The following is a 15362-nucleotide window of genomic DNA, read 5'->3' on the forward strand; positions in this document are numbered from 1 at the left end:
AAATGCTTTTCACATCTGTTTATCTATCTAATATATAGTGCCTTTCACATCTATCTATCTATCTATTATATAGTGCCTTTCATATCTATCTATCTATCTATCTATCTATCTATCTATCTATCTATCTATCTATCTATCTATCTATCTATCTATCTATCATATAGTGCCTTTCACATCTATCTATCTATCTATCTATTATATAGTGCCTTTCATATCTATCTATCTGTATATTATATAATGCCTTTCATATCTATCTATCTATCTATCTATCATATAGTGCCTTTCACATCTATCTATCTATCATATAGTGCCTTTCACATCTATCTATCTATCTATTATATAGTGCCTTTCATATCTATCTATCTGTATATTATATAATGCCTTTCATATCTATCTATCTATCTATCTATCTATCTATCTATCTATCTATCTATCTATCTATCTATCTATCTATCTATCTATCTATCTATCTATCTATCTATCTATCTATCTATCTCATAGTGCCTTTTCTATCCATCTCAGTGCCTTATGGGGACTGCAACTATCTTTGTTTTATTATTTACTAGCTAGCTAACATAGCTTAAATTTCCAGTGTTCCCTGGGTTTTTTTTTTCCCCAATTGTTTGAGAAAAATATAATAAAAAAACACAACTTTTTTTTCGAGTTGGCCAGTTGATAACAAACAATGAAGACTCACTAATGTGCTTGTCTTGTGGTCTTCTATGTATGTTATCAACTGGCCAACTCGATTTCATTTCAAAAGCAACAGGCGGGCGCGGTGGCGCTCAAACATAAAGAATGCCGGCAGTCACCTCCAGTTCACCCTCTGGTGGTCGTTCTGAATGTCAACTGGATGATAACATGCATACAAGACCGCAAGATCACCCCCCTCCCTACCCCTTTTTGGGGGTTAGGGTTGATTTCACCCTACAGTATTTTTAGTCGACCAATGAGAAACATGTCTACCAAGTTTCATGGAAATTGCTCCAGCCGTTCGGAAGTAATGTTGGAACATACACACACACACACACATACATTGACTTTTATATATATATATATAGATAGATTATACTTATATTAAATTTTCTTTTTAACAAAGAAGAGGATATATAAAGCAATATCTGGAGAAAAATTAATCTGTTTGGTCGTTGACAACAATGAGGTATGATTTGCACTTAGGGCAAAGCGCTCGTTGGTGGTCATCTCTTGTACGCACAGAAGCTTGCCCTATAACTCATGTTTTATTTTGCCATGACTGGGAATGTCATACGATACAACTGGGGGGCTCAGACACAGACTGTGACTGTCCATGACTGGCTAAGATTATTTAAATAAAGACTATCACAGAAAATCATCGGAGAAGTTGTGCAGTGTTATAGGGGCTTAACAAGGGACAAAGGATGTCTTTAGGTAGCATAGGAGCTACCTAGGGTCCTAGAGGTAAACTGCTAGATAGGTAAGTCACTACAGTATATGATTGACAGATAGATAGATAGACACGAAAGGCACTATATACTAGATAGATATATTGAATTTCCAAATGAACCCCTAAACATACACCTCTTTACGTTTGCACTCCAGTAATTTTGCTTTGGTACGTAACCCCAACCTCAACACCCTGCATGCCAGCCCTCTTGGATTTCGGTGCAGACTTCACTTCTTGGTGTCTTGATTCTACTGGATTTCAGCCACTTCCTAATCCAAACCTGCCACATTTCATCGTCCCCACTGATCGGCATGTTTCATTTCTAATGCGGTGTTACTCATATCAGCTTCAGTGTCGCCTGAGCTGCCATTATCGTTTATTAAGTTGTACATTAGACAGGAAACGATAGCAGACTGAATTGAAAGAGCTCATTCGGTTTCAGTCGTCAGTCCCCAGCGTCCCCAACTCACACATTCTGTCTCGCTCTCTTCCTCTCTTTCCACTTCTCGGCTAACTGTCACTCCTGGGGCACTAAAATAAACCATTAATTCTCCTCTTCTGGTTGCCATGGAAACCATGTGTGCATTAATAACTGTGCCTAACCCTTAACCCGTCTCCATTTCTCGGCCTTCAACAAAGAAATCATTCTGCGTTTTTTTTCCCCCCTTAAGTGAAATGAAAGTGAGTTTTGAATCATCGCACATGAAGATGAACCTCCTGTAGTCGTTTTTTATTCAAAAAAAAAAAAAAAAAATAGGGAAGCCGTAGGATGACAGAAAACAATTTCTGAGCACATGTCAAGAAGCTGGATGAGCTCAGTTAATCTCAGCCAAGTAAACCCAAAAGGGATCTTACCATGTAGTCGTCTTTTACACTCTTCTGATTTAAACCACGGCACATCTCTTTGATGTATATACTGTACCGGCACACCATTCAACACAAAAAATTAAAAATCACACCCAGCGTTATGGCTCGGTAGCGTTCAGGTCACGGATAGCAGTCTGCGTGTGAGCCGTCAGTCCCGTTTTCTGCCGTAGACTGGACATATTGAAGTTGATGTTAAATCTATGAGATTTGCCAGATAAGTACGTGTTATGTGGTTTTATAAATGAGTGGCTGCAGTGGTGAGCGCTCACACCTCACAGCTCCAGAGATGTTAGTTCAACTTCCAGTCTGTGTGGTCTTCACGGGGTCTCTCAACATACTCGGCCCCCTCAGCCGTGAACTCACGGATGGACGAGACGCCGGGTGAGAAATGTTTACTCACCGCTAAGGTCGACTTTATTTGTATTCTTTCTGGGAACCAGTTTTTTCAATTTACACGTCTGTAACGCTTCAGGTAGCCAGCATTGGATTTGCTTAATATGACAGACCTTTACACGCTAAGTCGATTTGCAGAGACATTATGTTTTTTGGTGTTGTTTATTTGTGGGTTGTTAAGTGAGACAAATTGTTGTTAATTGTGCCGTGTCTGTAGCTGGGGTGGGAGAGGAGCACGGAAAGGTGGCTATAATTGAATGTATATTTAATCCGAGATGTCGCCTCTTGGATCAATATGCCACAGACGACATGTTGCATCTGATTAGTGTGAAGGATTCTGTCCCAATTGTTAATATTCTGGGTGCTGAGTACATTAGTTGAGGTTGGCTATATAGTGTTAAAAGGCTAACGGTATAGAAAAGGCCACGTCACCTGACACAATTATTTCCAGCTGTTTTCAGACACAGATTTCATTTATATAATTTTATGTGTCCACCAAGACTACCAGTCGTGTAGTCTGATATGCCACAGCAACTCAGTCCAGTCAGTATGTGACTCGCCCCGAACAAGATCAAACAGCTTCACGTTAGCAGCAGCGCTGGGGGTAACGTGCCTTACTTAGTCAGATTACCTTTGAATGTAATGGGTAACGCAACGCAATACTTATTTTACTGAAGCAAAAATACCTTCATTCATTCATTTCCCACTGCTTATCCCAAGCCGGGTCGCTGGGGCAGCAGTGTTAGGAGTGAGGCCTATATTTCTCTTTCCCCAATAATACTTCCCAACTCATACTATGGGATCCCAAGGTGTCCCCAAGCCATCTGAGAGATATAATCCTCCCATCGAGCACTGGGTCTTCCACCAGGTCTCCTCATAGCTGGTTGTGCCTGTAAAACGTCCTTAAATGGCTCACTTGTCACACTATTGCTAAGGGAGAACCCAGCTACCCTTTGGAGATAAGGCTCATTTTGGCCACTTGTACCCGCAATGTCATTCTTTCAGTGGTTACCTAAAGCTCATGACCATAGGTGAGGGCAGATATACAGATCGGCTGGGAAATCAAGAGCTTTGCCTTCTGACTCAGCTCCTTCTTCACTACTACAGACTGGTATAGTTGTATAGTAAAAATACCTGTGTTATTTTAAAAAACAAAAAAACAGATTGGCATTACTGCTTTGCTTTTTTTTTTACATCTCCAGGATTCTGTAATGCTGCATCTGTTTGAAGTGACGCGGCATAACTCATCACACAGAGGAGCTACAGAAGAAATGACAGAACAGACTCTTCTTCCTTAGCAGACTGCGTTCCTTTAATGTGGGAAGTGAAAACTTCACATCTTCTATAACTCTGTGATGGCCAGTGTGATGTGCTAGGCCGGTAACATGACGTCAAGAGAGGCCCACCGAATCAACAAGCTGATTAAAATGGTAGGCTCAGTTATGGGACACACGCTGGACTGCCATTATGAACAAAGCTTCCCATCCTCACTCTTGCACACCAACACTGAGGACTTTCAGGCAACGAGTCACTCAGCAGAAACGTGTCAAGAAATGCAACTGGGGGTCCTTTAAGCCAACAGCAATATGCCTGTATAGCAACTCACTAGGATTAAATATATTTTTATCTATTTATTTTTTTAAAGAACTCCTGTAAAAAAGCCAAATTTTCCTCTGAGGACAAATAAAGATCTATCTATCTATCTATCTATCTATCTATCTATCTATCTATCTATCTATCTATCTATCTATCTATCTATCTATCTATCTATCTATCTATCTATCTATCTATCTATCTATCTATCTATCTATCTATTATACAGTGCCTTTCATATCTACAGTGAGGAACATAAGTATTTGAACATCCTGCGATTTTGCAAGTTCTCCCACTTAGAAATCATGGAGGAGTCTGAAATTCACATTGTAGGTGCATTCCCACTGTGAGAGACAGAATGTAAAAAAAAAATTCAGGATATCCCATTGTATGATTTGTACAGAATTTATTTGTATTGCACTGCTGCACATACGTATTTGAACACCTGGCAATCAGCAACAATTCTGGCTCTCAAAGACCTGTTACTTTAAGAAGTCCACCTCTACTCCACTTAGTAATCTTAATTAGTAGCACCTGTCTGAGCTCTTTAGAGACACCTGTCCACCCCACATTCAGTCAGACTCCAACTACTACCATGGGCAAGACCACAGAGCTGTCAAAAGACACCAGAGACAAAATTGTGGACCTCCACAAGGCTGGAAAGGGCTACTGGGCAATTGCCAAGCAGTTTGGTGAAAATAGATCAACTGTTGGAGCAATTGTCAGAAAATGGAAGAGGCTAAAGACGACAGTCAGTCTCCCTTGGACTGGGGCTCCATGCAAGATCTCACCTCATGGGGTATCACAGATGATAAAAAAGGTGAGGAATCAGCCCAGAACTACACGAGAGGAGCTGGTCAATGACATGAAGAGAGCTGGGACCACAGTTTCAAAGGTCACTGTCGGTAGAACACTATGCCGTCATGGTTTCAAATCATGCATTGCATGGAAGGTTCCCCTGCTCAAGTCATCACATGTCCAGGCCCATCTGAAGTTTGCCAATGACCATCTGGATGATCCAGAGGAGGCATGGGAGAAAGTCATGTGGTCAGATGAGACCAAAATAGAACTTTTTGGTCTAAACTTCACTCGCCGTGTTTGGAGGAAAAAAGAAGGAGGAGTTGCATCCCAAGAACACCATCCCTACTGTGAAGCATGGGGGTGGAAACATCATGCTTTGGGGGTGCTTTTCTGTGAAGGGGACAGGACGACTGCACTGTATCAAGGAGAGGATGAATGGGGCCGTGTATTGTGAGATTTTGAGCAACAACCTCCTTCCCTCAGTCAGAGGACTGAAGATGGGTCGTGGCTGGGTCTTCCAACATGACAATGACCTGAAGCACACACCTAGGATAACCAAGGAGTGGCTCCGTAAGAAGAATATCAAGGTTCTGGAGTGGCCTACCAGTCTCCAGACCTAAATCCAATCGAAAATCTTTGGAGGGAGCTGAAACTCCGTGTTGCTCAGCGCCAGCCCCGGAACCTGACAGATCTAGAGGAGATCGGTGTGGAGGAGTGGGCCAAAATCCCTGCTGCAGTGTGTCAAGAACTATGGGAAACATTTGACCTCTGTAATTGCAAACAAAGGCTTCTGTACCAAATATTAACACTGATTTTCTCAGGTGTTCAAATACTTATGTGCAGCAGTGCAATACAAATAAATTCTGTACAAATCATACAATGGGATTTCCTGAATTTTTTTTTTACATTCTGTCTCTTACAGTGGGAATGCACCTACAATGGGAATTTCAGACCCCTCCATGATTTCTAAGTGGGAGAACTTGCAAAATCGCAGGCTGTTCAAATACTTATGTTCCTCACTCTATCTATCTATCTATCTATCTATCTATCTATCTATCTATCTATCTATCTATCTATCTATCTATCTATCTATCTATCTATCTATCTATCTATCTATCTATCTATCTATCTATCTATCTATCTATCTATCTATCTATCTATCTATCTATCTATCTATCTATCGCCAAGCGTCACCTGGAATGGTGTAAAGCACACCCGCCATTTGACTCTACTGCAGTAGAAATGTGTTCTCTGCGGTGATGAATACGCTTAACTGTCTGTCAGTCTGATGGGCAAATCTGGACGTGGAGGGTGCAAGGAGGATGTTACCTTTCAAATTGCATGATGCCTAATGTAAAGTTTGGTAGAAGAGGGACAATGGGAGGGTTTGGGCTCAGCCCCTTGATTATAGTGAAGGGTACTGATACAGTTATAGCAGACAAAGATGTTTTACACAACCGTGCTCCTCCAACTTTAATGGAAGAATGTGCAAAGGCCTTTTTCTGTTCCAGCACATCTCTGACCCTGTTCACAAAACCAGGTCCATAAAGACATGGAGGAACTTGAGTGGCCTGCACAGAGCCCTATTGAACACCTTTGGAATGTCAAATACAATGCACATCTTCTCATCCAACATCAGTACCTGACCTAACAAATGGACACAAATTCCCCCCCAAACACACACTCTAAAATCTTGTGAAAAGAGTAGTGGAGGCTGTTGTATGGCGACAACTCCCATTTAATGCCCTTCATTTTGAAATGGGATGTCCAACAAGTTCAAACACAGTAAGTGTGATAGCAGGTGTCCACAGACTTTCACTCTCAATCCCAGTCCAGTATTTACAAAGTACATTGCAGAATTTCATCACAATACTCAATATGGTAAAACATTAAAACAATTGCAGTATTATTGTACAGTAATCCATGCATCACACCTTATTGTTGGCTCATTGGCAGTTGCATCTTCTCTGGTCAGATAAGCCTGTAAGAATGCCACTGTACTTGGTACACTTCACTACTACTACTATTATTTTGTAAGATAAAAGGTTTTATACAGCTGAAAGTTTAACAGCTGGCACCACAGCCCCAATCAGGGGACACTTACCCTTCCCATTTCCCGAAGCTTGGTCAGCATGACAACGATGGTGGAGTTGTTTTCCCATAACATTCTCCAGAAGTCCTCTGTCGTCTCTGCTAATGGTCCCTGTGTGGCGATGTAAGCTTTCTGTTGCCTGTGGGCAAACATGAGATCACTTGTCAGGAGTCCATATGAAGAAAAACATGCACTGTTAAATAATGCCTGAGCAAGTTGAGAGCTGCTGCATCAAAACGCTAGGAGAAATTAAAAATTGATTTAAAGATCTTGAGCTAAGTATCTCCACGTGGTCCATTTTGTCTACCTTGTTTATGCTCCCAGAGACACTGAATGTCAGGTCTAACTTTGAAAGTCATTTTTTCTAGCTAAAGGCAACCAGGGGGTACCTCTGAATCCATTGCTGATGGTTTGAAAAAAAAAAACATCTTAAGAAATGAAAGGTGACAGTAAAATGAGGGTTTTGGTAGCAATTTAATGAGGGAATCGTGATAAAACATTCCAACTGTGAGCGCAACATGAAAGATGACAATGAGGGGCACTGTGCAATGGTGGCCAACAGCAGGGTCTTTCTTAAGTCAGTATTCTTGTGTGGCAGTGGTTCTCTTTTGGACCAAAGTCAACCACTTTTGGTCAAGAACTACTCATTACAGTAAACTCTACATTATCGTCACCACATTCTTTTGTCTGCATCGTCCCTATGGAAAGACCAAAGGTGTAAAGAAGAACAGCTGGCGCACAGGCTCAAATAGTGAGCTGGTAAGCCTGAACAGGGCTATTTATTGGAAAGCACCTCCATAATTTAAGTGAAAGTTCTACTCTAAGTTGACAACAAACATCCATCATGAGCAGAAGTCTACCAAACTCCCACTGCTCCCCAGTCAGTCTCTTTCTACACTGCAGTCTACCTCTTGAGCTACCATGGTGGCTCCTTTGTTGGTGTCTCATCTGGTGTCTTCTCTCAGGTTTGTTGGCATGTGCTCGTTTCTACGAGGACGGAAAAATCTGTGCTAACAATCACATCTTGCTGGGTTTACTAATCCTATGAAGTCCTATGATCCATAGTAAAGCCTTGAAGGTGGAATTAAGGGACTGTTGTTCCCAGATGTTGGTGCTTGAAGTGGACATCAAAGTGAATTGAAAAAAAAATGTAGTGAAGGAGTTTGAAGAAACGTCAAAAGAGATCAGAGCAGGAAGGAGTGGTGTAGATGTTAAAAGATGGTGCTGTTGGCAAGACAGAAGGAGCAGTTTGTGTGGCTTTATCAGCAAGAAAGTCCATTTAAGAAAGTCAGTCCACGGACCACCAGCTACAAGCTCACAGGCCACACTTGGAGAACGATTGTTGTAAGGGAATGAAGGTTTAAAGATTCATGTGGTTGAATAAAATGTTGCAGCTGAAAATGATAGGCTATAAATATATATATTTTTTTGTTCTTTATTTCGCCTTATACAATTTCTTGTATTAGGAATTTGTTAGTTTTCGCATACCCCTTGGGGTCAGAGTGCAGAGTCAGCCATTGTACAGCACCCCTGGAGCAATTGAAGGTTAAGGGCCCAGCAGAGTAGGATCTCTTTTGGCAGTGACGGGGATTCAAACCGGCAACCTTTAGGATGCCAGCGCAGATCCTCAGCCTCAGAGCCACCACTCCACCTGCAAATTATGGATAACAGACAGAGATCTTTGAAGATCTTGCTCCAAAAGTAAGCCGCTTCACAAATGCAGGCAAAAACCTTGGATGACCTGTACATTCTGGAAAAGAGAGGTGTCAGACTCAGATCTTGGAGGGCCGCAGCAGCTGAGGTTTATTGTTTCAGCCCATTTCTTAATTAGCAGCCAATTACTGCTGCTAGTGGAATGTCCTGCATTGCCTTCATTTTAATTGCCTTGCTTTTTACGATTCAAAACCCTTCATCGTTTCAGTTTTACTTAACCAGCTGCCTGACAATAATGAAATGCAAAGTGACGACCTGATAACTTGATCCCATTTTCATCTGTGCATCTATCTTACAATATCTGTTTCAATAAAATATTAAAGAAAAAGAACAATAAATCGGGAGTGGTCTCCCCTCAACCTTCTCGTTTACTCAGATATCGGGATGGATATCTGAGGAGTAAACCGCAAGACAAGGATTGTTTTTATATTATGTACATTAAAAGAACCACCAACAACAAATCAATTAATAATATATTGAATAATTATTATAAAAGTAAAGATGCAACTGCATGAATAAACAACAACAACAACATTTATTTCTAGAGCACATTTTCACACAAATGCTGGAGCTCAAAGTGCTTTACATGATGAAGAAAGAGAAAAATAAGAAAATAAAATTAGGTAACACTAATTAACATAGAAGAAAAGTAAGGTCTGATGTTCCAGGGAGGACATAAAAACAAACAAACAAAAAACACCAGGGGGCGGCACAGTGGCGCAGTGGGTAGCGCTGCTGCCTCGCAGTTGGGACACCTGGGGACCTGGGTTCGATTCCCGGGTCCTCCCTGCGTGGAGTTTGCATGTTCTCCCCGTGTCTGCGTGGGTTTCCTCCGGGCACTCCGGTTTCCTCCCACAGTCCAAAGACATGCAGGTTAGGTGGATTGGCGATTCTAAATTGGCCCTAGTGTGTGCTTCGTGTGTGGGTGTGTTTGTGTGTGTCCTGCGGTGGGTTGGCGCCCTGCCCAGGATTGGTTCCCTGCCTTGTGCCCTGTGTTGGCTGGGATTGGCTCCAGCAGACCCCCGTGACCCTGTGTTCGGATTCAGCGGGTTGGAAAATGGATGGATGGAAAACACCAGGTAAAATAAAAGGTGAAGTACCACTTGTGGTTCGTGGAAACAGCCCAAACGTTGATAGAAATCGATGTTTTGTACCTGATACTTTTGTATGCAAAATTTGGTTGACCTAAGTAAAAGTGAACTCAAGTAATTGTGTTTACACACACACAATTTCAAAAAATGGTACTTTCGGAGTCAGGGAGGTCTAAAACATCGAGATTCATCCAAATCTCAAAATGGAATTTTTGGAGGATTACAAAACTTTCCCTATACTTTTTATACGAGAAAATCAGGGAGGTCTAAAACGTCGAGATTTATCAAAACCTTGACATCGACTCTTTGGACGATTACAATACTGTTCCTATACTTCGCATATGAGAAAGTAACAAAGTAAAGATGTGAGAAATACTGATCTGTTCACTCCCTGGGGCAACTTCCTCATCCAAGTTTCCGGATTTCCAAGTTTGTTCATGTTCATTTTTAGATCTTTTTTGGTTTAAATTCTCCTTCCGTTTCATTCACTTGGTACTAACGTTGGTGTAGTTATTCTGATAATAAATGAAACATCTATTTAGGTGTTTTGGATTCTAATGGGATTATTTGTTTTGAATTTAATGATGATTTGAAAAAATTGAAACTTGTTGCAGTATACTGCAACTTCGTCTCTGTTCTTCTACAGTTGCCGCCATTTTAGAGCAAATGCATTCAGAAATTCCATGGCAACTGTACCGAGAAATTTCCAGAATGCATGATATGTGTGATGTCACCAGAGAATCAGTGTAAAGGTCGGCAAGATTATCTGAGATTGCGGATAAATCTGTGTCGTGTAGTGTGCATTGTACCCATGGTTTGGAAATTAGTTACTGGTTCTTCGTGTTTGGGAAAATGGTTTAATTCTAATGACAGACTGGTCTGACCTTCGGCATTGGCCTTGGCTTTTTTCTGACAATTCAAGTTATGAAGTCAGTAAAGAATCTGTTTCGGATATTATTTACACATTACACGTTGAAATTTAGTAGTTGATTTTAAATTTAAATTTTTGTGATACTACTTTGGTCACATGACCACAATTATTGTGGTGATGATACAATTGAAATTACATCATAAATATGGTGGGGTGAGAGCTCTGTGCTTTATTAGGATGCAAAACCTTTGGTTCTTTATGGCAATAGTTTCCTTTATTTCCAAGCAGGCCCTAATGTTAGGATTTCGCATTTTGGTTACGATCCTTTTCTGAGTCTGAGTTTTAATTTTCGTCTCGTTCTTTGATTTTCGTTACTCGTTCTGTGTCAGAATTTCTTCAAGGAATTGCATGAATCCTGCTGTGGTACTAAGGGGTCTCTGTGACCCCAATTCTCTTTGACCCATGTTTTTTTTTTTTTTGAAACCATCACGATTAGTGACCTCACCTTTCACGTATTTTTACGTAAGGCCTTCCTAACAATGTGACACACGTTTGCTAGTTTTTCTGTCTTTCTATTTATTTTTTATTTATGTTTATTTGCATTTGGGGTCAAATGGACCCCATAGTATCTTCTATGTAATATAGGTATTTTTCTCTTATTTTGATAAGTTTGTGTGCGAAGAGGACAGCAAATGGTTGTGTAACCAATGCCAGCTGTACAAATTAGGCCTACAGTGATGTAAAATAATCAGAAACTCACACATCAAGTGTTGTGCAGTATTCTTTGGATCTTATAATACATTTTCAGTATCTACTTCTATACGGGCTATTTGAAAGTTCCTAAGACAAATACACCTCTGTTTGTCGATATCTGAGTACAAACGCTTGTTGTATATTGTTATTTGGAGAAAAACAAAACATTGTAATAAACAGCGTTTTTATTCTGGTAAGATAGTAGAATTTGACCCCATGGCACTGTCAGTGTAACTTTTTTCATGGTACCAGAGCAGGGTTAAAGGTCTGACTAGGACAAGGATTTGTCCTTCCTCAGAGCAGGAGATAAGAAGTAGTTATGAAGCAGCCTACATCCACTCCCAGCTAGGGGTAGAAGGTCATGTTTGATGTTACGATTTTAAGGCCCCGAGAGCTGAAAAGTGATACTCATTATGTCGTGTTGTAGGTTCACTGGAAATCATGGCTTCATCACAAAGATAATAATAATAATATTCAAAGAAGAAGAAGAAGGAGGAAAACATAAGGTAGAATATTGAGCTAAGCCACTTCACATCAACTTCAAGAATAAAACAATAATAAGCACTGAGATGGTAAGACCTTCCTGCGGTGGGTTGGCACCCTGCCCGGGATTGGTTCCTGCCTTGTGCCCTGTGTTGGCTGGAATTGGCTCCAGCAGACCCCTGTGACCCTGTGTTCGGATTCAGCGGGTTGGAAAACGGATGGATGGATGGTAAGACCGAAGGAGAGTAAAGCCAGATAACAGGCCCATTTATTTAAAAAAGAATGATCCACGCACGGCTGTACTTTCAGAAGAATTACCTTCCCGCTGTTATGGCTTTGGCAAATGCCTCATAGAGTATCCATTACAGTATAGTGAAAGTAGCCAAGGCTATTCCTGCGCTGTCTCTACTATCATCTTCCAGAGTTGTATGATGTTCTGTGCCTCTCTCTGTGGTCCCCCGCTTATCTTCTGTGACGTCTATTTGTCCAACGCCCTGCCAGTCCCCACCTGCCTTCGTAAACTTTTGTTTTTTTTTGTTCTTTATTTCGCCTTGTATTAGGAATTTGTTAGTTTTTCGCATACCCCTTGGGGTCAGAGCGCAGGGTCAGCCATTGTACAGCACCCCTGAAGCAATTACAGTAATCCCTCACTTATCGCGGGAGATAGGTTCCAAGGCCAACTGCGATAACTGAATTTCCGCAAAGTAGGGACACCATATTTATTTAATTATTTAACGTGTATTTGGACGTTTTTAAACCCTCCCTGTATTTGTTTACAACCCACCCTTTACTCTATTAATAACAGGGACAACTGCTAAGCAATATGAAATCGGTAGATAAGTTTACACTTACTGTATAGCGAAGTACACGTAGCTATATATGACGTGATGACGGTGATGAATATGCTGCGCAGTAAAAATGATGACGATGAAGGTGATGATCCCCTGAATGCAGTAGCAAGAGCACGTTAATGCTGAATGAGTGAGATGAGACTTCCTGGTTAATGCAGCACTCCGTCGCTGAGCCAATCAGCAGCACACAGGAACTTAACTGCGTGCTCTGATTGGGTAGCTTCTCAGCCATCCGCCAATAGCATCTCTTGTATGAAATCAACTGGGCAAACCAACTGAGGAAGCAAATACCAGAAGTAAAAAGACCCATTGTCCGCAGAAACCCGCGAAGCAGCGAAAAATCCGCGTTATATATTTAGATATGCTTACATATAAAATCCGCGAAGTCGTGAATCCGCGAAAAGTGAACCGCGAAGTAGCGAGGGATTACTGTACAGGTTAAGGGTCTTGCTCAAGGGCCCAGCAGAGTAGGATCTCTTTTGGCAGTGACGGGGATTCGAACAGGCAACCTTCTGGATACCAGCGCAGATCCTTAGCCTCAGAGCCACCACTCTGCCCCACTTTACTCAGTCTTGTAAAGTGAAAAATCCATGTGGCTTGAGCTCACCATACCCATGGGACATTTCACTGTCAAACACCCACCCAGCCCTGCGTACAGTGAGGGTAATACGCTGGGTTCTGCGATAAGAGTTTGCCTCCATGACCACCTTCCAATTCACCTACACTTAGCAGCAATGATGCTTACTTTATGTGCGTGCTGATGTACATGACTGCAGTTTGTGTTGAAATCACCTCATGTGGAGTTGTGAGGAAGTCTGCACATTACTTCGTACATTGCAAGACCGCCTGTGTGACGACATTGCTCACGATTCACATTTGTGGGTTCATCCACACTAGAACATGTGCATCAAAACTAGGGAATCCATTCCCGGGCTGGGATTCCCAGACATTTTTCATTCCCGGGAATGAAACTGCTGTAATTCCTGGGAAAATGGGAACGGCCAAGCTTACATATATAGCGTGTAAAAGTGTAAAAATCGATCAAGAAATAACAGAGTTATAGTTGAAAATAATTAAGGTGGCGCCATTGCTGCAGCTTGTACTTCATCAGCTTTGAACAGCAACTTGAAATTGCAATGCTTCAGTCTGTTGTATCCGCATTATCTGTGCCAAGACACTTGCCATCGCAGAATGATGACAAGAAACTGGATGCATCAGTAAAAGCTGAAATGGCGGTGTTTCAGAGTAACGGCAAGCGCGGGCGTTGTTTAGAACAAGTGTATCAGTATCTGATGACTGTGCTGCCTACTTCAGTGGAGGCAGAGCGTGCTTTCTCAGCGGCTGGCGTACTTCTGCATGAAGGTGCGCTCTCACCTGGACGACCGCACACTGGACGCGTTGTGCTTTCTACGCTCTTATTACCGCAACTAACTAGATACATGTACTTATATGACAGCATGAACTGCTTGTAGATAAGGTTAGTCTTTTATTGGTGTCAACATATTGCAGTAGTTTTATTAAAAATAAGTGTCGCTCGTTCTAAAACTGTTCACGTGTGAGATGCCCGTGCACTGTGTCATCCCCGGGAGCCCGGGATTCCCGGGAATGACATGTGGGATTCCTGAATACCCGGGAATGGATTCCCTAATCAAAACATCAAATGCTTTCACGTTAACTCAAGTGGAGTCTTGGGAAAATGCTTGATTCTGCATATTACCTCACGCATTTTTAAGGCATTCAAAGTTTGGTGAAAAATTCGAGAAACAGTTGGTTGTGACGTACACAAGTCATCGCTAAGGTAAAGCAGCATTTTACACGTGACATGACTAAAGATTTTCAATCCGGCAAACAATACATCACTTCTGCACATAGATGGACCAATTGTGTGGCGTACAACATTTGTTACAAATGTTCTTCAGTCTCTGTATTTTCACAAGTTCATTGCTAGCCAGCATTTCCAAAGCATACTGCCTCTCCCAGAACGTGTGTGCTGATCTCTGCCTGAACGCCATCTTCAGTTATCTCCTAGCGAGTTAGGACTGATGAAGTTAGGAGTTTCGTAAATGAGAAAAATTAATACAACGCTAAGAGCAGGACCAAATAGGAATCACTCTGAGATTTTTGAGCCTACTTTGAGATGCTCAATAAATATGGGCACAGGTCTGGGACTTGAAAACACACCTCAACCCCGTGTAACAAATACGGGGCGCCAACGAGCCCCACACCCTGGACACAACCAACACAAACACAGTCACAGGTTCAAAACAGAGGTTTTCATTATAAAAATACCTCACAAACGTTACTTGACTGGTTGCATAAGCACAATTGAAATCCAATTATTATTCATTCCTTTGCTTCGCTTCTCTCTTCATCCGCCTCTCTCCCCAGGGAGGACGCTGGACAGGTTCCTTTTACGGCCAAGCATAGC

The 15362-nt window shown here is 41.6% G+C and overlaps 1 protein-coding gene across 3 annotated transcripts in view; it reads right to left on the reverse strand.

The window, feature by feature from the left end:
• Positions 1–15362, reverse strand: part of ptprsa (protein tyrosine phosphatase receptor type Sa) — a 525319-nt gene that overhangs the window by 17735 nt on the left and 492222 nt on the right. For all 3 annotated transcript variants that reach the window (XM_051934972.1, XM_051934973.1, XM_051934974.1), the window contains one exon: positions 7185–7311. In XM_051934972.1, the coding sequence (XP_051790932.1) occupies positions 7185–7311 (127 nt within the window). The remainder of the gene's footprint in view (positions 1–7184; positions 7312–15362) is intronic.

The sequence above is a fragment of the Erpetoichthys calabaricus genome, chromosome 12 (assembly GCF_900747795.2).
Source record: "Erpetoichthys calabaricus chromosome 12, fErpCal1.3, whole genome shotgun sequence".
NCBI lineage: Eukaryota > Metazoa > Chordata > Cladistia > Polypteriformes > Polypteridae > Erpetoichthys > Erpetoichthys calabaricus.